This window comes from Podarcis melisellensis (genome assembly GCF_964234715.1).
Source record: "Podarcis melisellensis genome assembly, chromosome: 6".
Classification (NCBI taxonomy): Eukaryota; Metazoa; Chordata; class Lepidosauria; order Squamata; family Lacertidae; genus Podarcis; species Podarcis melisellensis.
The window spans coordinates 93,706,573-93,729,383 of record NC_138538.1 but is presented as its reverse complement, the minus strand read 5'-3'; the positions used below and the strand labels follow the sequence as shown (position 1 = coordinate 93,729,383).

The 22,811-nt window shown below is 45.2% G+C and overlaps 1 protein-coding gene across 3 annotated transcripts in view; it reads left to right on the top strand.

Moving 5' to 3' along the window:
• The window catches only part of AXDND1 (axonemal dynein light chain domain containing 1), a 39,364-nt gene extending 20,414 nt beyond the window's left edge, over positions 1-18,950 (top strand). For all 3 annotated transcript variants that reach the window (XM_081915054.1, XM_081915052.1, XM_081915053.1), the window contains 12 exons: positions 7-85; positions 1,034-1,268; positions 2,990-3,203; positions 4,530-4,623; positions 5,209-5,417; positions 7,272-7,368; positions 10,507-10,617; positions 10,726-10,887; positions 12,725-12,862; positions 14,699-14,790; positions 15,526-15,674; positions 18,717-18,950. In XM_081915054.1, coding sequence (XP_081771180.1) covers positions 7-85; positions 1,034-1,268; positions 2,990-3,203; positions 4,530-4,623; positions 5,209-5,417; positions 7,272-7,368; positions 10,507-10,617; positions 10,726-10,887; positions 12,725-12,862; positions 14,699-14,790; positions 15,526-15,674; positions 18,717-18,805 — 1,669 coding nt within the window. In that variant the 3' untranslated portion in view covers positions 18,806-18,950. The remainder of the gene's footprint in view (positions 1-6; positions 86-1,033; positions 1,269-2,989; positions 3,204-4,529; positions 4,624-5,208; positions 5,418-7,271; positions 7,369-10,506; positions 10,618-10,725; positions 10,888-12,724; positions 12,863-14,698; positions 14,791-15,525; positions 15,675-18,716) is intronic.
• The last annotated feature ends 3,861 nt before the right edge of the window (positions 18,951-22,811 follow it).

The following is a 22,811-nucleotide window of genomic DNA, read 5'->3' as shown; positions in this document are numbered from 1 at the left end:
TCCCAGTGGAAAAGGAACTTACACTTTTGCAAAAGGAGCCTCTTTATTGGATCAAATCCTTGTGGATCTGAAGGTCTGGGAAAAGGTAAGGGGTTTCCAGTACCAATCACAGTATTAAATATTATTATGTATTGGGTATTTAGCTGTATTCCCTGCAGGTAATATGCTTGTTTGTAGGCAGCCGATCATGCATCCCTTTATTTATTGTCCTTAAATGTTTTTCTGCCTTAGGAAGCTAAAAGTGGCTTGTGCGGCCATTCAGTCCCTAATTAGGACTGCTTCTGCTAATGTTTATCAATGCATTCATTGACTCATATTATCACTGCGGCCAGTAAAGGGCAAGCTTGATATAGCATAGGAAGAGTGTGAAATTCCTTTGCTTACTTCAGCTGTAGGCCAGGGCTCTGAATTCAAGGAAAGCAGCAGTCTTCATGTTGAATTTCATGCTTCTCCTCGGATTTGTTTGTGTGTGTGTGTGTGTGTGTGTGTGTGTTTTTACCAAAATTGCCTCTGCTGCTTCACTCCTCTCCAGTTTGTGCGAAAGGACGCAAGTTATGTGTTATCTCTTTTCTTCTGTGTGGAGAAAAGCAGCATAGGGGAGGGCAGAGCAAGTCTTACCAGGCAAATTGCTCACGGGGAAAAGGTTGAGTATCCCCACACCACTCATTACTTCAATCAAATTTGGAGCCTCCAGAAGAAGCAAGGGTTGACTTTCTGTAAGTTATAAATAAATAAACAGTGGCACCCTTCCAGTGCCCACCATTTCACATCTCGTTTGGTCCTAAAATCGTTAGGCTTTCCGGGTCATGTGGCCAACATGACTAAACTGTTTCTGGCACACAGAAATGCCACTTAGCTTCCTGCCGCAGTGGTACCTATTTATCTACTTGCACTGGTGTGCTTTCAGACTGCTAGGTTGGCAGGAGCTGGGACAGAGCAATGGGAGCTCACCTTGCTGCGTGGACTTGAACTGAGCATGCAGTCCCTGAGAAAGCTTTCAGGAAATTATGGCATTTGTCCCTTCTCCTGCTAGATGTTGAATGAGGAGATGGCGCAGTTTGGTGGAGAAATCCTCCTTCTGAGACAAGAGCCCCTCACGGCGACTACTAATCTACAGAAGCAATGGGTGGAGCTGGGACTTGTTGTGCATGGGCGTCACAAGACTCTCAAGGGAAGGATGCCTGTTGAGTTGAAAATGCTGGAGAGAATCAACAAGCAGTCCACTCTTCTCTGTGAGCAGTACCGTATAAGGATTTGTGGAGATAACGGTGAGAAACAGCTGGGTTTCCCCCAAAAGATTTTCTGGAGCACCTCTGGCAAAGGAAATTGAGAACCTTTTCCTGATACAATTCATAAGAACGTAAGAAGAGCGTGCTGGATCAGGCCAATCGCCCTCCTAGTACCTTTCCTGCCCCGACCTGGCCACAGTGATCCATGCGACGGTCATCTCCAGGCTTGACTACTGTAATTCACGCTATGCGGGGCTGCCCTTGAAGCTGTCCCAGAAACTCCAGAGGGTACAGAATGCTGCAGCGAGGCTCCTCACGGGGTCTCTGCCATGGGAGCATCTTCACCCAGTGCTTTTCAAGCTGCACTGGCTCCCGGTGGAGTACAGGGTCAGATTTAAGGTGCTGCTTTTGACCTTTAAAGCCCTTCACGGCCTAGGACCCTCGTACCTACGGGACCGCCTCTCCTGGTATGCCCCACGGAGAACCTCAAAGTCCATAAATAACAACACCCTAGTGGTCCCGGGCCCTAAGGAAGTTAGATTGGCTTCAACCAGAGCCAGGGCCTCTTCAACTCTGGCTCCGGCCTGGTGGAACGCTCTGCCTCATGAGACCAGGGCCCTGCAGGATCTGATTTCTTACCGCAGGGCCTGTAAGACAGAGTTGTTCCGCCCGGCCTTTGGCTTGGAGCCAATTTGATTCCCTCCCTCTCTTTTTTTTCTTTTCTTTTTTCTCTCTTTTCCTTCTCCTCCTGCGATGAGGCTACATTTTAATATTTTAATGTTCCATTGTTTTAATGTTGTATTTTATTTTTGTTTTTAAGTTGTAATCATTCATCTTGTTTTTATTATTGCTTGTAAGCCTTGGCTGGGGAGGGCGGGGTATAAATAAAAAAAATATTATTATTATTATTATTACAGCATCCTGCTCTCACAGTGGCCAACTAGATGCCCATGGGAAACAAGCAGAGCATGAGCACAAGGGCACCTCTCCCGTTCTGTGGTTCCCAGCAACTGGTATTTGGAAGAATTGCTGCCTCCAACTTGGAGGTGGAGCATAGTCTTCACGGCTGGTAGCCACCGATATCCCTTCATCACTGCCTCCTGGGGAGCAAGTTCCATAGTTTGTGCACTGTTTGAATAAGTCCTTTCTTTTGCCTGTCCCAAATCTTCCAACGTTCAGTTTCATTGAATGGCCGCAAGTTCTAAAGGTACAAGAGAGAGAGGGAGGAAAAACTTCCTCTCTCCATTTTCTCGATGCCACGCATTGTTTTATAAACTTCTGTCATGTTGCTTCTCACTCGGCGTTTCTCTAAACCAGGCACCCCCAAACTCGGCCCTCCAGTAGTTTTGGGACTACAGTTCCCATCATCCCTGACCACTGGTCCTGTTAGCTAGGGATGATGGGAGTTGTAGCCCCAAAACATCTGGAGGGCCGAGTTTGGGTGTGCCTGCTCTAAACTAAAAGGTTCCAAGGGCTGCAGCCTTTCTTTGTAGGGCAGTCATTCCATCCCTTTGACCATTTTGCCCACCTTTCTCTGATCCTTTTCCTGATGAGCCAACCAGAACGGTAAACAGTACTCCAACTGTGGTTTCACTGTAGATTTGTATAACAGCATTGTTCTGTCAGGCAAGCAGAAACGCTTGCTTGCACTGACGAAACCATTGCCTTAGAATGGTGTTTCTACCCCTTAGGTTTATGTTTAACTCGAATTGCCTTCCTACATCATTTCTTGTAATTTTACATTTTTATGTTCTCTCCAGGATCTGCTAGAATTTTAACGTCTTTGATCAACAGCTTGGAAGACTGGAGCTTCAAGCTGCTTGCCAACAAGCAAAAGGGGTCTATGCATGAAACGGAGTGGATAAAATTTTTCCAGACAGTTTCTGAATGGATAGCCCAGATAGACGATCTCTTGAGCTTCATTGGTTCCGGCGACACTGTAGAGGACCGAAGGCTTAGAGCATTTCATAGCTTGTAAGATAAGATGATTTTCAAAGCTGTTTGCTTTGCTTCTGTAGAGCACTTGTATCTGGACAGATAACAACCTTTTGATAGAAACTTTCAGATGTCAGAGCCCTTCACTTCTGAGTCATCAGTTGAGATCAGATGGTTGGGTGGAGACACATTTGAATAGCTGTTAACTAATAATTTTAACAGAATTTTGAATTCAGCAAGAGCTTAAAGTGCAGCAATCTTGGCACCAACCACTGACCTCTTCCTGCCCCAGTCAAAAAGCTGGCAGGGGCTCTTTAACCCCTCCCTCCGGCATGAACAGTGAGAGGGGGGTAGACGGAGCTCTCTCTTTCCTTGCAGCTCTGCTGGTAATCTGAAGGAGCCTTTGCTACTGGTCACACTGAGGCTTGGACTAAAGAGCCCTTTGGCTCAGTAATGGATCAGTATGGGTCAGCTCTGTGGAGCCCCCCTCCTGATGCCATTGCTACACCTTATCTGGAGGGGAATTGGTCCAGCTGCACAGCCCCACCCTCACTGCCATTCTGCCCTACTCTGCCACAGCTCTGCCCCAACACACCCTCCTGCTTTGGCTGTGTCACAAGTCTGGTGGACACATGCAAGAACCTCTGTCCCCGACACCTTTGCTTTCTGTTTGCAAGAGGATTCGTTGTTATGCAGTGTCAGATTTCTACTAGGCTCAGATGGAAATGCCCCACTCCATCTCTCAGCTCTCCACAACCCCATTCCCACCTCATTCTGTTGCATATGTCCAGGGCCCGAGAGCAGTCAATAGGACAAATAAACAGCAAAACCTATTTTACGCCATGCAATTTTAAAAGTCCTTTATCCATGTCTTGGCTTGTATGAGAGAGAGCAACAAGGCGTCTTTGGATTGCTGGGGTCCAGCAAAAAAATTGCCATCAATCCCCATAATATTGAACCATGGAAGTCAGACAGGTGGCAACTGGTGAAGACAAGTATTGCCATTGCCAAAAATGATTTCCCCTGTAATCTTGGCTCATCTCTTGTTTTCTTACCATGAAAGAAAAGATAGAAGGGCTCCATGTCTTTACTCTCATGAATGCAAAAAAGTCTGTGATTCTGAGAAGACCGTTATGAGGAAGAGCGTTCAGCAGCCCTTGCCAGATCAGTGTTGCATCCTTTGAAACTGAAATTATACTTTCAGCTTGACCAGTCTGTGGAATTTTATTCTCAGCTCAGAATTTGGGGGTTCTTTGAGCCCATTTTAATAATGATTTTGGAAGTTAAGAGTCTAAGGTAGCATCTGGTCCTGATCTAATTGGCTATGTTGTTGTTGTTGTTGTTGACTGAATTGTTTCCTTTAAGGTTGATACCTGAGGATGTGTTCAAGAAGATTCAGCAGTGGATCCTGACAACCACTAGTGGTTCCGAGAAAGAAAATGATCAGCTCAGCCATGAAGTAGGTGTCCTGGTGTTTCTTCAACTTCCAACACTTGTTTCAAACTAAAATGGAAGGCAAACTTCACTCTTAAAACACTCTAAATGTAAGCCTTTTTATGTATAAGGTCATAATTACCTGTGCTCAGAGGAGGCTCTCCTTGTGTTTCTGCATGTGCCACTCTTCTGAGCGTGTGTCTTGATTAGAAGCAGCCAATCCCAGAGAAGTAAGTCAGGCAGAGAGAGAAGAGGCAGCCTTTTTTGAAGGCCAGCAGTTCTGCTGCGTGTCTGTATTGAGAGCAGTTGAAATGGTCAGTTTGCAGCTGATGCAGAATTGGAGAGATGTAGATTTCTAGAGCAAAACTAAAAAGCAACAACATAAAAAGTGGGTCTTGTTGCAGGCTAAGGATAGGTCTTGGATCTGAAAAGCTCCCCCTTTTTTCTTCCTATATGATGTCTGTCTTGTACATGTGTACAGATGTACAGAGAAAAGAGGTAAGTCCCTGGGACTTGTTCCTGTGCAAGCAGACCTAGGATTTCAGCCCTAGTGTTCATGCTGTGACTTTGTGGTATAGCTTGAATCCACCTTGCTCTAAACTTCCTACAGCTGAACGACTTCCACAATGCTCTGAGCAAGTGGATGGTCAACCTGCTCATCCACATGGCTCCAGACCACATCTCTCGTGATACCCTCCCCTTGACTGAAGCAGAAGCGGCAAGGCAGGCGGAAAGGAAGCTGCTGAACATTTTCAAGCTGGAAGGAGAAGCCACAGGCCTGGCTGCAAAGCTGAGCACATTCTCCTGCTACATAGTCAGGTATTGCTGATCCCACAGAATCTCATCAGCTTCATAAAGTCATCCCACCAGGCAGGAAGCAAGCCATGACAGAAAAGCTATGTGGCAATGACCTCTGGTAATAACAGAGAGCACATGATAGGGAACATCTAGTGATATCTCTGTCTCAGCTACCCACACAGTAAGTGAACAGTAATGTTTCCCTCACAAGGCTGCTGGAGGATGAACACACATTTTTATTTATATGTGGTATAGATGTAGATCATGACATGACCAAGTACTGAAGGAGGTTTTTGTGGCCCGGTTTGTTTTAGTGCCTCAGCCCCACCTGTTCCACCTGGTTCTACAGGGAACCAGGCAGAGGGCCTTCTTGGTAGTGGCACCCACCCTGTGGAACGCCCTCCCTTCAGATGTCAAAGAGATAAACGACTACCTGACATTTCGAAGACACCTGAAGGCAGCCCTGTTCAGGGAAGTTATTAATGTGTGACATTTTAATGTATTTTTAATCTTTGTTGGAAGCCGCCCAGAGTGGCTGAGGAGACGCAGCCAGATGGGTGGGGTACAAATAATAAATTATTATTATTATTATTATTAATTATTAAAAGGGACACGGGTGGCACTGTGGGTTAAACCACAGAGCCTAGGACTTGCCGATCAGAATGTCGGCGGTTCGAATCCCCGTGATGAGGTGAGCTCCCGTTGCTCGGTCCCTGCTCCTGCCAACCTAGCAATTCAAAAGCACATCAAGTGCAAGTAGATAAGTAGGTACTGCTCCGGTGGGAAGGTAAACGGCGTTTCCGTGCACTGCTCTGGTTTGCCAGAAGTGGCTTAGTCATGCTGGCCACATGACCTGGAAGCTGCACGCCGGCTCCCTCGGCCAATAAAGTGAGATGAGCACCGCACCCCGAGAGTCGTCCACGACTGGACCTAATGGTCAGGGGTCCCTTTACTTTTACCTATTATTATTATTATTATCATCATTATTATTGTGCTGGTGTTGCCTAGGAGATGTTTTGACTCTCGCAGTTGAGATGAACTGGGTATCCTTAGGCAAGCTCAGCCCTCCCTTGCAAGATTAGACACAATAATCTTGACCTATCTAGTTGCTGTAAGCATTGCCATAAGATGATGTATGTGAAGCATTTCATACACTCTGAAAACACTCTATAAATACTAAAATCCATCTGGGTTATTAAGCAAGCCTTCTGGGGACTCTCCCAGAAATCTAGGCAACAAAGCCAAAACCAGGATTGCAGGCAGCAAACAGACACCATTCCATCTCTCTAGAGTCTAGATATAGATATAGCAGAGAGGGAAGCAGGTAAAGTTGTTCCTGGCATGTCTTCAGGTCTAATTTGCCAGAATAATGCTCATCAGAAAAGCTTGCTTAGAAAATGAAAGATTTTGTGTCCTCAATGAAATGATTATCACTATAATTATAATTATAATTATAATTATAATTATACTGAGCATATAATGATGTCAATAAGAATAGCACTGGGCACTTCAGACAGAGTACTCCATTCTCTCAGTAATCCTGATCAATGCTGTTTGTTAGGATTAGTGTTATCATTCTCATATTTCAGAAGGCAGAATGGAGACGGAGGCCGAGATAATGGGTTGACATTTTTCAGGGCTTCCTAGAGAATTCACAGAGATAAGATTTGAAACAAGTAATTCCTAGCTTTCAAATAGTAGTTCCCCCCCCCCTTGCCTACAGTTAGTTGCCTCACTTTTCTCATTTGTAAACTTCAAATGCAAATGGTCCTCATGACAGAAGGAACGTGACGAAACTGGCTTTCTCATATTAAAGTGGCATTGCTGTGACGTAACCTATTGCTGTGGGTACAGTGACATCATGTATTTCCTCAGCTGTTGCAAGGAGATGGTAGCGACAATAACACGTCAGAAGATGGTAAATCTTCAACCAGATGCAGAACATGAATTGCAACAGTTAGAGAGGATCAAGGTAAGCGAGACCAAATGTGGTCTCTTGCCATTTGTGCATCACTGTCCAAATCCATCCTACTGTTTTTGGTTTCGAAGTTGGTCATTGAATAAGTGAAACAGTTCCTCGATTGGGTCACTCTACTTGTTCTAAAGCCTTCACAATATTTCAAACCCTGAGATGTTCTTTGTTGCTGTTCCTGCTGCTGCTATATTGATTATGGTGATGATGTGAATTTATCAGCTGCTGTTCAAAATTAAGTATTTTTTCCATAACACTGCCATATTTATTACCCTGGAATGCCTTCAAGCCTCAGCACAGTGCACAAAGGCTCTCTGGAGCAAGGGAGATGACTTCAGCTGCTGGGCACTTCTCGGTGTGGGGCTTAAGGCTGTCCTTCATTCGCAGCCTCTGGTGAGCTTTCTAGGTCAGATGGGGATGTTGGATGGCAGCCAGTCCAGCGATGAGAAGAGAGTTGCTGTGTGATATGGCTTCAGCCGCCATCATTTTTATTCTCCCAGAATGCCCTTGGGCACGACATCAGAACCCCGGGGCATTCTGGGGTGATAAAGATGTCAGTGTCTCTCTCAGCAGCTTCAGCTTCTTTGCTGAGCACTGGACCAAAAAGGAAACATTAAGCAAACAGAAAAGAGAGGATCAGCCGCTTTGACGGGCCTTCTCGAGCTCATGGCCCCACTGTGCCAAGTGCTGCTTCTGGGCCAGGGTCCTTGCACGCATAGTTCTGCGGTCCCCATGTCTGCATGTAAGCAGTGGGAAGCATTTTTCACATTCTCTTGTGGGCAGCTTTCCAGGGGCCACATGCCAGGGGTAGATGCGGCCGCAGGCAAAAGTGGGCAAGTGGGATTCTTGGTACATTGTGTACCTCTTGCCTACTTTTAAAGATGGCTTGCTCACAGTTGCCCACGGGCAACGCGGTGCGTACTTTTTAAAGCCCAGCCAGTTTTCAGTTAAGTGGTTTTTCTTACGCATTGTGAAATTTGAACTCTGTTAACACTGCTGATCCGGGCTGTGCTGACCCTTGTTCAGGAAGTTCCAATATCCAGACTGGGCCGGTGCTGTTAAGGGGGTACCTAGTTGGAGAGGAGGAGAAAAAGTCTGCAGCTGAGCGCAGTAGTGTCACAGAAATCATGACGGCGCATGGAAGGTACCCCCAATATTTCATGTTCCTCCCTAGGCAGGAGGAAGAAAAGGCTGAAAATTTGTGGTAGTGTCAATTATGGCAGCCATCAGCAAAGGAGGATAGGAGTCTCGTGTTTCTGTGAGCCATTTTTGTGAAATAGATTGGAAAAGAGAAGTGTGGGCTCTTTGAAGGCATGCAGTAAGGTCTGGGCCGCTTCAGGCTGAGTGGGAAGGTAGGCTGAGGCTGGGTTGTTTGGAAAGTTTCAAGTTGGGTTGGGACAATCGTGTCTCTCTTTGGCCCACGTCGCTTTTGCGACATCACTAGGGATGTTGGAGGATTCCGATGGAAACGGAAACAGGTGCAAAAATTGTTGCTCTTCACATCTTCTTGCATTTTCAGGACCAGGTTCACTTCGTGTGAATGAAAGCAGCATTGACTGACACCACTGTTTGTTTTTTCCAAAGCTGTGAACGTTATGTAATAACATTACAGAAACTGGATTGCCTTCCTCGCGTGCAACCACCTTTGAACCCAGTGGAATTTGCTTTTGTATAGACATGCATCAGATTACTCTGTAAATCTCTGTGAGGCAATTGCATCTTCGCTTCCGCAAGGCACCTACTGTTTCTTAATGAAACAGTTCCCATAACCTGGAGTTTCTCCAAGCCTTTTAATCCCTGCCAGTCATGTCTTCTGCAGTGTGCAAACTTTTTTTGCGCAATATTGTGTGTTTATACAATCTGCTGCTACTACTGCATGCTGGGAATTGAAGTGTGCCCACATTGACATTAGAAGCCTAACAGAGCAGGCCTAATCCTGTCTTATCAGAAGTAAGTCCTATTGAGTTCAGTGAGGCTTGCTCTCAGGCAAGGGGGTTCTAGATGGGATTATTTATTTATTGAATTTATATCCTGCCCTTCCTCCCAAAGGAGTTCAGGGCAGCAAATTCATAAGCCCTGTGATATGAGAAATAGCTGGTTCCAAACAAAAAGGAAGTTGGAATGAGTCTTAAGAGCACAGGCTAGACTCCTAACTGTGTCTACTCAGAGGTAAATCGCATTGAACTCTATTGTGTGAAAGCCAGCCTCATTTGGTGGAAAGGCAGGAAACAGATATAAGAAATAAATAGGTTCTAGTAATCAAATCAGTCTGATAGATGTGCAGTTCATGTCAGAATTCACAAAGACTGAATTCCTGGGTGGGATATTGGGAATTGGAAGGCTGGGGCTCTCTGGAGGAGATGTTGCATAGTGATAGCGATAGGGGCAGGGCATTGGCCCAATGGGACTTCAGGTTTTAGCGGGCCTTTAATAGTCATCCCTCTTAATCTCCATTTACAATAGTACCACTTAGAATGTAAAAAATAGTGTTTTTCATTGGTGGGTGTTACACAGACACAGGCAACCACAGCACATCTGCAATTAGGGCAAGGGTTTTCCAGCCCCAAGGCTGTTACTCCCTAGGCAGCAAATGCATGGACCTATTAGTGATAGTACAGGTGTGAATGCACAGTATGCATTTGCAGGGAAGATAATGGCTGGGATTAATGGTGGACCTCTTAAAAATCCTTGGCCCCCTACAAAGTCCAGCTCCACCTACTGCCCATTTGGGTTGGGAAGCTGAAATGGAGAGCTATATGCTAAGCAAAACATTGTACAACTTAAGATGTTTGGAAGCGATTCCTCTAAGCGTAGTTCAGCATAAGCAACTCTGTTTGAGCCCTCTGGCAGAGCACCACAGGGCAATTGTTTTTACAGTGGTACCTCGGGTTAAGAACTTAATTCGTTCTGGAGATTCGTTCTTAAGCTGAAACTCTTCTTAACCTGAGGTACCACTTTAGCTAATGGGGCCTCCCGCCCCCACCGCACGATTTCTGTTCTCATCCTGAAGCAAAGTTCTTAGCCCGAGGTACTATTTCTGGGTTAGCGGAGTCTGTAACCTGAAGCGTCTGTAACCTGAGGTACCACTGCATTTCCCTTTTGGTGGTTGGTTGCTTCTTTTGCTCTCTCTTTTTCCAGACAGAGTGCTTGGATTGGATTGAAACCTGCAACCTCCTCCTGTCTGGGATGAAGACCACTCCCACCACTTTAATCAGCCAAGAAGACCTGGTTGGCCTGTTTGGGTTAGAGGTACTGGCAGAAATAACCTTTGGTGTGACTGGTGGTGGTGGCGCAGGGCTCTCTTCTGACGCAGGGTGATATCTCAGAAGGAGAATTTCACTAGCAGCCTTTTTGCAGGTGCTTCAGCTGAAACGACAGCTGCCTCCTCGTCCAGAGCAGAGAGTGGAGAGCTCATCCACCACTGAGGTACCTGTGGAGGAAGAGAAAAAAGACAAAGAAGCTGTGGATGTTCTAAAAGATCAGGAGGCAGCAGAACAGAAGCAAGTGTTAGAAGCAGAGGTGAGCATCTCCATTAGGAAATATAGAAAGCTGTCCCTCTTCTTTCAGGGCTTCTTTCTTTTTCGCGGGGGCTTATGGCCATGTGTTTATTGCTATTTGGTGGAAGTTTTGACATCATGAAAAGGGAAGTTTTGACATCATGAAAACAGAAGAAATATATATATCTATCCCTCATGACTATGGAGAAGAGATTGGAGACATATGGTGGATGCTACCTGGAAAAGCTACTTCCAGTAGGCCACACAGAAGTTGTTAATGGTGTCAGGAGTGGCATCACTGCTGGGCCCCTGGGTTGGCAGTGTGGAGGAAGCAGATTGCATGGATGGGGCTGGCAACGTGGCTGTTTTTCTTACGTCCCGCGTGATAAGCTTCCTTTACACATTAGCAGGAGCAATGGGTATTCGTTGGCTGCATCACATTGCTGGATACGTATGAACTGCCCATTTAATGCTTTGCCTTCTCCCCTTCTGTGACTTAAATTCCTTGCTGTTCTGATCATACATTCAACACCTCCCTCTTTGACCACTTCCTGAAAAATTGAAAAAGCTTTGAAAAATCTGAGGAATTGGAATTTGATACCAGGAAATACTGGTCACTGAACTGAGAATTCCTTGCTACAGATTCTGGATTCTGGTTTCTTCTGGTGCAGAACATAGGCAGGACTGTGGGCAATGCAGCACAAAGGAAAGGCACCCCCTTTCTCCAGGTGTTGGTCATAAAGCGTCTGCTTGAGTCAGAAACTTTATGCTACAAAGTTGTATACCACTTTATCTGTCTTAGCTTTCTCGCAAAGCATCCTGGGAACTGTAGTTTGATGAAGTGCTGAGGATTCTCTTTTCAAGGGTGGTTGAGCATGTTTAAATATGGAAAGTGGATAAGCCAAGAGTGTATACGCTTCCGATTCTCCAGCAGCAGAGAATCAGCCCCAGAATTCATGCATGGTCTGTGAAGCAGGGGCATAGGAAGGGGGGGCGGAAGAGGCGGGTGACAAGATGGCCCCTGCCTCCCCCCAGCTGTAGAGCGGCCAAGGGCGTGCGCAGTCCATATGGGCGCCGCTTGCGCAGTGTCCATACGGGCTCCCACTCTCATGCGCCATCTGTACGGGTGTCCGTATAGGCTGCCGCGCGTGCACACTCCGTATGGCAGCCTGTACGGTCGCCGTGCAAGCAGCAGCCCGTATGGACGCTGCGTGCAAGTGGCAGCCCGTACAGACTGCGCATGTGCGGAATCCCGTATGGTCACCGCACATGTGCAATCTGTACAGGATGCCGCTTGCGTGGCGTCCGTACGGGCTACCACACCTGCACACTCCAGGATGCCACTTGTGCAGCAACTTGTATGGTCGCCGTGTAAGTGGCAGCCCATACGGAGTGTGCATGTGCGGCATTCTGTACGGAGTGTGCATGTGTGGGATACCGCACATGCTCACTTCATATGGGCTGCCCTGCCCCTGGTGCCAGAGAGGGTTCCTCCACCACAGCTGTGAACCCTGACTCCAGCAGCTCCTGAACCACAACTGACAGCGTAGCCTTATGTAGAATATGAAAATAATTGAAGATTGTGTTGATCAGAGCTTTTTTTCTAGAAAAAATGGTGCCAGCACTCACCATGAAGTTGTTACAGTTAAGTGCCACACTTTTAACATATCCATTAAAAAGGTGCCGGTACTGCATACTGCTGAGTACCCCCGGGGGGGGGAGGACTGGCGTTGATCATCATGATCCTTCCATACACTATCTGAGTCTCTTGTGTGAGAAGTTTCCTTGATGAGGAGGAAACAAACATTGCATTGTGTGGTCCTTCCATTTCCCCATGCTCCTTCTGTTTGTCCTTGCAGGAACAGCCCCCCGTGCCCAGCACCAGCACTGGTGAGCAGGATGGGAGTCTTGCGGTCACTTACCCAGTCAGATACATTGGTGATGATTCTAATGTGTATGTCAAAACCATGCAAGTGCAAGAAATCACAGTGTCACGGGTATGTATGTATGAATGTATGTACATACGTATAAATAGATAGAACTTCTCTGGAGAGGTGTGTCTATTTGTAACAAGGTGTGGCAGCTGCTTTAGAGGACAGGTTCTCAGTATTAGTTATTTATATCCCACCTTGCAGCAGAAGAATCGTTACTTGCATCAGCCCAGCCACTAGCCATAGCAATAAAATAAAATAAAATGTACTGAAGATAGAGGTAAAAACTTAACTATAGAAAATACATTAGGGGGTTTACATCAGTGATCAAATAATAGATCTTATTCTAATTGTCCCCACTAAAAACCCTGCATTTTATGCTGTCACCTGATCATCTTGATCTGCTAAAAGAAAGGACACACTAGCAATGGTTGAGCGACCCGGCACAGACAATAATAGAGGGGTAATAGCCTCACTCCTCAAATCTTTATAAAGTTTGCAAGCCAGAAGCACATGGGCCACTGACTCAATACTGCCATCTCCGCATAGACATAACCGTTTTTCCAGTGGATTTTTTTGAAATCGACCCTCGAGTGCAGCCAAAGGCAGTATATTCAATCTTGCGAAAGTGAAAGCGTGTCTGTATTTTGAAATTGTTACATTTTGCAAATAGGGTGCCAAAGTGACTAGGTGGGAAATAATCATACCATGGACAAAAGTTCCTTATTTTGGCCAGATTATTCTGTCTCTCAGTGTCATATGGGCGCTGTCTAATTAAATTATTTGCTTTACTGAAGACGAATGTTAATAACTGTTGTGGTGATAAACCAGAAAGTAGAGCTTTCGGTTGACAATTTTAGTCCAAGTGCTCGCATGACAATATTGCGATCCTAATGGTAGTAGACCAGTATATCCCACCATTTTTCTCCAAGGAGCTCAAGGTGGCATAGATGGTTCTCCCCCTCCTCATTTAATCCCCACGAAACTCCTATGAGACAGATTAGGCTGAGAGAGGCAGTGACTGGCTGAAAGTCACCCAGTGAGCTTCATGGCCGAGTGGGGATTTGAACTCTGGACTCCCTGTTGGAATACTGCCAGGGGGACGGAGGCATCAGGCAGACCCCCAGTCGTCTCCGGACGATCACCGGTCTCCCGTGGAACAGCATCAGTCAATTAGCGACACGAGCCTCAGAGACATTCCAAGACCCGTGCACACCCTTTCAGCAAAGCCTCCACAACGGAAGATGCAGACAGGAGAGCATATTTACAGCTTTATTCAACGTAGATCAGAACAAAGGAAAAACATGACTGCTTGCCTCTGTGTCCAGGAAAACAGCCGGGACAAAAGCAATATATAAAACGGAAGTTCCCAGCGAGAGCTGGAACGAAACAGGCATGTGATACACAACAATCATGCCTGACCATTTAAGGTGGAACGGAACTATATCCTAACACTCCCAGGTCCTAGTCCAACTCTTTGGCCACTATAACACACTATTACAGCAGGAAACAGATCTGGGAAGTTCTCCTGCACTGGCCCCATTGAAAAGAACGGCAGTGGTGCATGGACACCATTATGGGGTTTTTACAGGAGATATTCTCAGGCAATTGTGACCGGTATAAACCTTTTCTTCTCAGAGGCAGAGTAATGGCAACTTCCAACTCTGTGCCTCTGTAAATAAAACAGTGCAATGACCCTGTAAAGTAGACCAGAATTATCTTTATCCCCAATCTGAAGATATCAGGGATGAGTGAGCATCACTTGTCTAAGGCTACCTAGTGTGCTCATAGCTGAGGCAAGATTTGAGCCAGGGACTTCTGTATGCCAGTTCTGAGACAGAAAGTAGCCTGTTGATTTATTTCCTTTCATTTCCTATAAGTTACTCACTCTTCTTATTCCAGAGGGAGTTGCATGCCAGCCAGTGGACCACAAAGGCCTCAAAGAAGGAATTTGAGTTGCTGGCGTCACTGGAAATTCTGGAAGAGCGACTCGTGTGAGTATAGAACCACAGGGAAAAGATGGGTGGATGTGCAGACTAGAGACTACAGGGTATCTTGAACAGTGGCCTATGTGATTGCAGGTGTCTATTCCGCTGCAACACATTCCATTTTTAAACAAAAATAAGACGCAGGTGGTACTGTGGTCTAAACCACTGAGCCTCTTGGGCTTGCCGATCAGAAGGTCGGAGGTTCGAATCCCCGCGCCAGGGTGAGCTCCTGTTGTTTGGTCCCAGCTCCTGCCAACCTAGCAGTTCGAAAGCACATCAAAGTGCAAGTAGATAAATAGGTACCGCTCTGGTGGGAAGGTAAACAGTGTTTCCATGCGCCGCTCTGGTTTCGCCAGAAGCGGCTTAGTCATGCTGGCCACATGAGCTGGAAAAACTGTCAGCAGACAAACGTCAGCTCCCTTGACCAGTAAAGCAATATGAGCGCTGCAACCCCAGAGTCGTCCGTGGCTGGACTTAACTTTGCCTTTACCTTTAGTGATATGTGAGTTCTCATGTGGTTTTGAAGTGCTAGGAGTAGATTCTCCTGTAGGTTTTAGACACTTGAAATGTATTAATCAGGTGCGGATTCTTACATAGGTAGTATTGGCTGTTAGGAACATTTTGGGGAATGAAGACGCAAGAGAAAATGTATTTTTCACAGTAGGAAGCTAGAGTAAATGAGATTAGTTGGTTTCTTGCCTGCTCAGGGCTATGAGTTCTTTCTGGCACCTGCTCTTTCAGAGAGGCTGAAAAGCGAGCACAGCAAGCTGAGGAAAAATCTGAAGTCCTTCATGAGGACTTGGAAGAAGCTCTGGCAAAAATCCAGAACATGGAGGGTGAGCAACCAAAGCTGAAGGACTCTGAACCAAAAGAAACAAAACTCAAAGCAGGTATGACTAAAGACTTGGAAGGTGGAATTGCAGGCTCTAAAAAAATGCTCTGGAATTTTAAGGGCGATTTCATGCACCACATGTTTAGGCGTACATTTGGAAACATAAAATGTGTATGTGATAAACTGGTTTTCAGGCTCAGGTGCGTTCAAGGTACAAATGTGTCGGAGAACCAGGATTGGCTGCACTTACGTCTCAAGCATACATTTGGGTGGTATAATTGAGTATGCTGCTGGTGCTGCGAAATGGCTCAAAATAGACAAAACAGGCATAGGGAAGTCACGTGCTGCAGCTCTTGCTGAGCTGTGCCATTTCAGACTACATGTATTATATTTCCACGCTGCCTACCACATAAAGGAAAAAAGTGTACAGGAAGTGTGCTTTTGTAGGAGAGCGGAGAACATTCCCAGATACAGGTTGTGCTAAATACGTTGTGCTAGCGCAATGGGATTCCTCCTCCCCTTGACATCCCCAAATCTGCTCTGGAAGGTTGGGGGGAACTAGAGGCCAGGCTCTGGCAGAATGCTTGGCTTAGCGCTACTTTGAATATAACCCACCATTTTCCCCCTTCTCCACTCGTAGTCAGAAATGGAATGTTACTGCAAAAGTTGTACCAGATGCCTTTCTGTTCCTTTGTTTCTGCTCTTAGTAAGTAAATACGTGTAGCCACTTCCCCATCATTACTACTCCCTGAAGGTTGCAAGAATCAAAATGATAGGCTGTACCTAAGGCAGGCTGGGGAGAGAGATGGTTTGCTGTTTGAAGGTCTTTTCATTCCCGCCCCCTCAATAACAGCAGGCTGTTTATTTCTCCATTTGAAAATGGTAACGTGAGAATTAGCTGACTTGCCCAGTCCACCTCCTGAGTCTGATAGGGGAATCCGTTCCACACGGGCAACAAACAGAGGCCTAGTTCACACCTGTGTGTCAGTTGCTTGATTTATCTGTTCTTGATTAGTGTTTGATGACTGGCAGCTGTCACCTGGTCTGCCCAGGAGGGTGAGGTAGTAGACTGGACTGTGCCACTACAAACTGCAGCCAGGAAAATCACCTTTTGGGTTGGTCTTTATTATAAAGTGTATCCTGTAAGTAGAATGTTAGCACAACAGGAAATGGACTAATCTAGAACTTTTCTCCCTGGTGTGTTACGTTTCCACTTTCAGAAGCCTATTCCGAACTTAAAAATTGGAAGCATAATGCTGGTGGTCAACAAAAGAGGTTTAAAGACTGTCTCAAAGCAAATCTTTAAAAATGTAGTATAAACACTAACAATTGGGAAACACTTGCCTGTGAGCGCTCCAATTGGAGAACAGCCTTGACCAAAGGTGTCATGCGCTTTGAAGACACTCGAACTCAGGACGCAAGGGAGAAACGTGCTAAGAGGAAGGCACGCTTGGCAAATCCACACCATGATCAACTCCCGCCCGGAAACCTATGTCCCCACTGTGGAAGGACGTGTGGATCCAGAATTGGCCTCCACGGTCATTTACGGACTCACTGTTGGGACCGTGTTCATGGAAGACAATCTTACTCAGCTACGAGTGATCGCCAAAGAAGAAGAAGACCATTCTTCCATCTGCATTGCTGAAGTGGCACAACCCATTATGCATCCTCAGTCTGCTACATGTGTAGCTCTGGCCTGAATAGGTGATGTTTCTGTTGAAAAGCAGTGTGTTGTGGGGTGAAAGGAAAGTTCTTCATTGCTTAATAATGTCATAATTCACATGTCATAATTCACTTTGATGCTGCAATCATGAAGTAATGAAGATGCATGTTACGAACCAACCCAGGGAGCTGAAGAAGCAAACTGCATTGCACTGGCTCAGAATGTGAGCAGGGATGTCCCTAGTTGAACTCTTATCTAACCCAGTTGGCAGTCCGAGCAAGCTTTTATCAGCCTAAGCTGCTCATCTGCAGCGTGATACTGGCCGTATCAGGATTGTTCATTTACTTTGAACAAAGTACTGTGTACATGTCAGAGATCAATGTGTCTTAGATCATTGAAATAAGTGGGGTTGAGCACATAATGCTCTGTTGGCATATTCCCATTATATACCATTCGTCTGATAATAAATGCTGGAAATGTAAAGAAAATGAAGGAACATTCTTCCACCTCTGGTGGACTTGCCCCAAAGTGAAGGTCTTCTGGGAAATGATATATAACGAGCTGAAAAAGGTATTTAAGTATACCTTTACTAAGAAACCAGAGGCCTTTCTCCTGGGCATTGTCGACCAGAAGGTGTTAAAGAAAGATAGAACATTTTTCATGTATGCAACAACAGCAGCAAGGATACTACTCGCTAAGAACTGGAAAACTCAAGATCTACCCACACTGGAAGAATGGCAGATGCAACTGATGGACTATATGCAACTGGCGGAGATGACTGGCAGAATCCGAGACCTGGGAGAAGAAAGGATTGAAGAAGATTGGAAGAAATTCAAGATTTATTTGCAGAAATATTGTGATTTAGTTGAATGTTAAGAAGGATGCTTGGTTATAAATAATTGGCCATCACTAAAATAGATTAAGAATTGATGATAAGAGAGATTAAGAGAAACAAATTTGCAGGAGAATTATTTTACTGTATTTAAGTAAGTGGTTATAGATTTGGAAATAAGATGATAATTTGCTTGACAAAAATCTATTAATGATGTAAATGGGAGCGGGAGACGTGAGGAAGTTCAAGAATATTATGAAATTTTGTTAAAACAAAGCAATAATGTTTATTATCATTGTATTCTTTTTTTCTAAAAACTCTAATAAATATTTATATTCCCATTATGCATGAGGTCCCCACTGAGAACAGGTATACTTATGAAGTGTGAACATGGCAAACATGGGTTTGTGGATGCATACGCTGTTCATAACCATTCTTTGGGCAGCTGGGTTTGGTCTTGATTCCCTCAAGGCTATGCTTGAGCTGAAACCTGGACTTGTTGCAGAGTAGAGTATGAGGTTTCTCTGAGCTACTAGTTCTCATATTGTCTAGTTGTTGACAATGTCAGTGTTTAATTGCTTCTTGCTGTGCATCTGTCGTTGCAGAAGTCGTCGTTAAGGAACAAACTGAATCACCTTCACAGCCCAGCACTCCTAAGCCACGAACAAAGAAATTCCCCAAGCCCAAACGCTGAAGAGGAGGGTGATCTCCAGAAGGCCTTTGGCTCCTGTTTGTAGCTGGCACTGGACACAGATGGAGGGTTGTGCATTAGTGGCTACTTGGAATTCTCCCAGCTCTGTTAAACTATTGGTTCAGTACATGGAAAGGAGTTAACTCAACCAAGTGGGATTGATTCCCAGTTTCTGTTATTTATATAGAACATATTCAAGGTCTAGGCTGGAGTTGCCCTGATATTTCACTGTATTTACCTGTACAGGTGGAATTTAAAAATAACTCAATAGGAAATATTTGGGGGTTTTGTTTGACCTCCCCCCCCCAAAAAAAAAGAACACTCGATCCGTCTTAGGAGTTTTTCACTAGTAGATGCATTGGGAGTATCTTGGACCAGAGGCTTTAGTGTCCGGTAATTACTTGGCATGGGACGTGGGTGGTGCTGTAGGTTAAACCACAGAGCTTAGGACTTGCTGATCAGAAGGTCGGTGGTTCAAATCCCCGTGATGGGGTGAGCTCCTGTTGCTCAGTCCCAGCTCCTGCCAACCTAGCAGTTCAAAAGCACATCAAAGTGCAAGTAGATAAATAGGTACCGCTCTGGTGGGAAGGTAAACAATGTTTCTGTGTGCTGCTTTGGTTCACCAGAAGTGGCTTAGTCATGCTGGCTAAGCCACATGAGAGCAGTACATGTGAAAAGGATCTAGGAGTCTTGGTTGACCACAAACTTGACATGAGCCAACAGTGTGACGCGGCAGCTAAAAAAGCCAATGCAATTCTGGGCTGCATCAATAGGAGTATAGCATCTAGATCAAGGGAAGTAATAGTGCCACTGTATTCTGCTCTGGTCAGACCTCACCTGGAGTACTGTGTCCAGTTCTGGGCACCACAGTTCAAGAAGGACACTGACAAACTGGAACGTGTCCAGAGGAGGGCAACCAAAATGGTCAAAGGCCTGGAAACGATGCCTTATGAGGAACGGCTAAGGGAGCTGGGCATGTTTAGCCTGGAGAAGAGGAGGTTAAGGGGTGATATGATAGCCATGTTCAAATATATAAAAGGATGTCACATAGAGGAGGGAGAAATGTTGTTTTCTGCTGCTCCAGAGAAGCGGACACGGAGCAATGGATCCAAACTACAAGAAAGAAGATTCCACCTAAACATTAGGAAGAACTTCCTGACAGTAAGAGCTGTTTGACAGTGGAATTTGCTGCCAAGGAGTGTGGTGGAGTCTCCTTCTTTGGAGGTCTTTAAGCAGAGGCTTGACAACCATATGTCAGGAGTGCTCTGATGGTCTTTCCTGCTTGGCAGGGGGTTGGACTCGATGGCCCTTGTGGTCTCTTCCAACTCTATGATTCTATGACCCAGAAGTGTATGCCAGCTCCCTCAGCCTATAGAGCGAGATGAATGCCGCAACCCCAGAGTCGGTCACGACTGGACCTAATGGTCAGGGGTCCCTTTACCTTTAATTACTTGGCATGATTCCCGTCCCTCAAGTTCTCTAGTAGTTCTCTTTGTTTACGTAAGGTAGGAGACTCTTAGAAGCAGCCCTTCCAAATGTCTCCCAAGCATAGCACCCGGTGAATGAACAAGCCCAGCCTTCCAAAGAGCAGGGAGGGATAGTTCCCTAATCTCATGCAGGTATTGGAGTTGACAGAAGCAGTGAGAGACTTCCACTGTTCCTGGCTACTCATAAAGCCTGAAGTAAACAGAGAGAAGACTCTTCTAGCTGTGGAATCTTCTGCAAAGGGCAGGCTATTCACTCAAATCACGCCATGCTTTGGAGACACTTAGAACTAGCCAGATGGAATCTTAACTGCTTCTGAGACACTCTTAGCTTGTCACAAGATGCGATCCTGATTGATTACTTCACCCACATCCTCCTACCTGTGCTGGAGGACTCAGGGAAGGGGAAGGCCCTACAGTTCTTCCTTAAACTTGGGTTCCCAGGCTGTTGTTGGACTACAACTCCCATCAGCTAGCAGGACCAACCGTCAGGGATGATGGGACTTGTAGTCCCTATTATGAAGCAAGAGACCCCCTCACAACTTCCAAGTTCTCTGTGAGAGGGAGGGTCACGGCTGCTGTCCTTTTTCACAAGTCATCAGGAAGAGATTGGTGGTTGCTAATGGCACTTGTGAAACCCTGATCCTTTGTGAATGGAAGGTGACTTACCAAATATTTTAGACTGATCTGGTATCAGTACTTTTTCTGTCCTAACACTGCATCCGTTCTACAGCCTTTTCTGAAGAAATGTGTCTTCATAGGGGAACATATTTTGCCCCTTTGTCTTCTGCCTCATTGCCACCCCATTCTTCCTTCAGGGGAAAATATGAGCTAGCATGGTATTTTGAACAGGTTAGCAGAGTAAGCCAAAGTTTGGCTGCGTACACCTGTTCATGGTATTGTAAAATCATGGCCAAAAGCCGCCATCTAGCAGAAATGAGCAGAAATGCAGCTTGATTTATTTAAGTACGTTCCACTTTCCTTTCTGCAGAGAACATAGGAAGCGGCTTTGTATAATTGGTTCATCTGACCGGTGCCAGATCTAGATCGGTGCAGGCAGTTTCCCGACACAGGGCGTTGAGCTGAATGGTTGCAAAATAGCGATGTTACTAATACCTGTATTTATTTGGTTGCCTACTCACAGTTAAGCCCTGGTCAGACAGGCGATTGAGTTGCCACAACTGTGACATAGTGCACTTGAGAGCATGTGCAGAACAGAAGGCGAGGGAGGGGAGAGAAATACTGGAGGAGGCACTAAATTTTGTTTTTGCTCAGGACATCATACCAAATTCTGCCCCTGATCTGACACAGCATTCTCTATTTTCAGTGGCAACAGCTCTCTAGAATCACAGGCAGAAGTGTCTTCTGTTCCCTGTTCCCCAAGATCCTTTTAATTGGAAATGCATGAAATGGCTGCACCACTGAGCTATAGGTGCTCCATGTGCTGCTCAGTTGGAGACTTCATTTAAAATGAGATTAATATAGATGCTGGAGGAAATGCAACATCACTCAGGCTGGAGTGCTTTTCCTCCCAAACTGCTTTGGTTGCTGTAGCTTTAATCCTGCCCCAAAAGCTGGGCAACTGCAATGAAGGCAAGTGAGGGACCATGGTGGTAGTCAGAGATGAAGGAGCCTTGCAATAATAAAATAAAATAAAATAATAATAATAATAATAATAATAATAATAATAATAATAATAATAATAATAATAATTTATTATTTATACCCCACCCATCTGGCTGGGTTTCCCCAGCCACTCTGGGTGGCTTCCAACAAAATATTAAAATACAATAGTGCATCAAACATTAAAAGCTTCCCTAAACAGGGCTGCCTTCAGATGTCTTCTAAAAGGAAATATATAGGAAATTATAGGAAATAATGCCTGTTTGCTTATTTTAGAAATATTTTTAATACCAGAGGCCAGTGCCAGAGAAAGGAAGGACACACTACCTGCTACAATTGTTAAAGGAAGAAAGGAAATTTGCATATTCAGAAGATTATATTTATTATTATTATTATTACTACTACTATAAAAAAATATAATAGGCTGCTTTTCAGCCCAGAGTCTCCAAGGGTGATGTTAACAAAGTTCACATAATATCAGAGCACGTAAAAACCACAAAAATACTAAAACAAGTAGCAGTGAGGCTGACAATAAGAACAGCAGACAAAATTTACCATTCTAAAAGCTCTTAGCAAGAGCTGATCAGGTAAGAAGGTTCCACCTGGCGCTGAATATACCTCGGATTTAGCACATATTAGATGAATTTGTTGATTAGCTTGAGTTTATTCTTTTGCAGAATTTGCCATTTTGTGTTCAAAGTTTTTCTTTTGTTTTGATGGGAACAACAGAACAGAACAAGGGCTAAGCTCAAGTTGTGTTTGTGAGGAAGCCCCACTCCGGTCCTCCTGTGTTTTCCTTCCGCTCAGTAGAAACCACTCATTTGTTTTTTTGCTCCTTCCACTAAATCATCTCTACTGGAGGCTTAGAAAATGAGTCTGAGACGCTTGGGCTGCTGATGGCA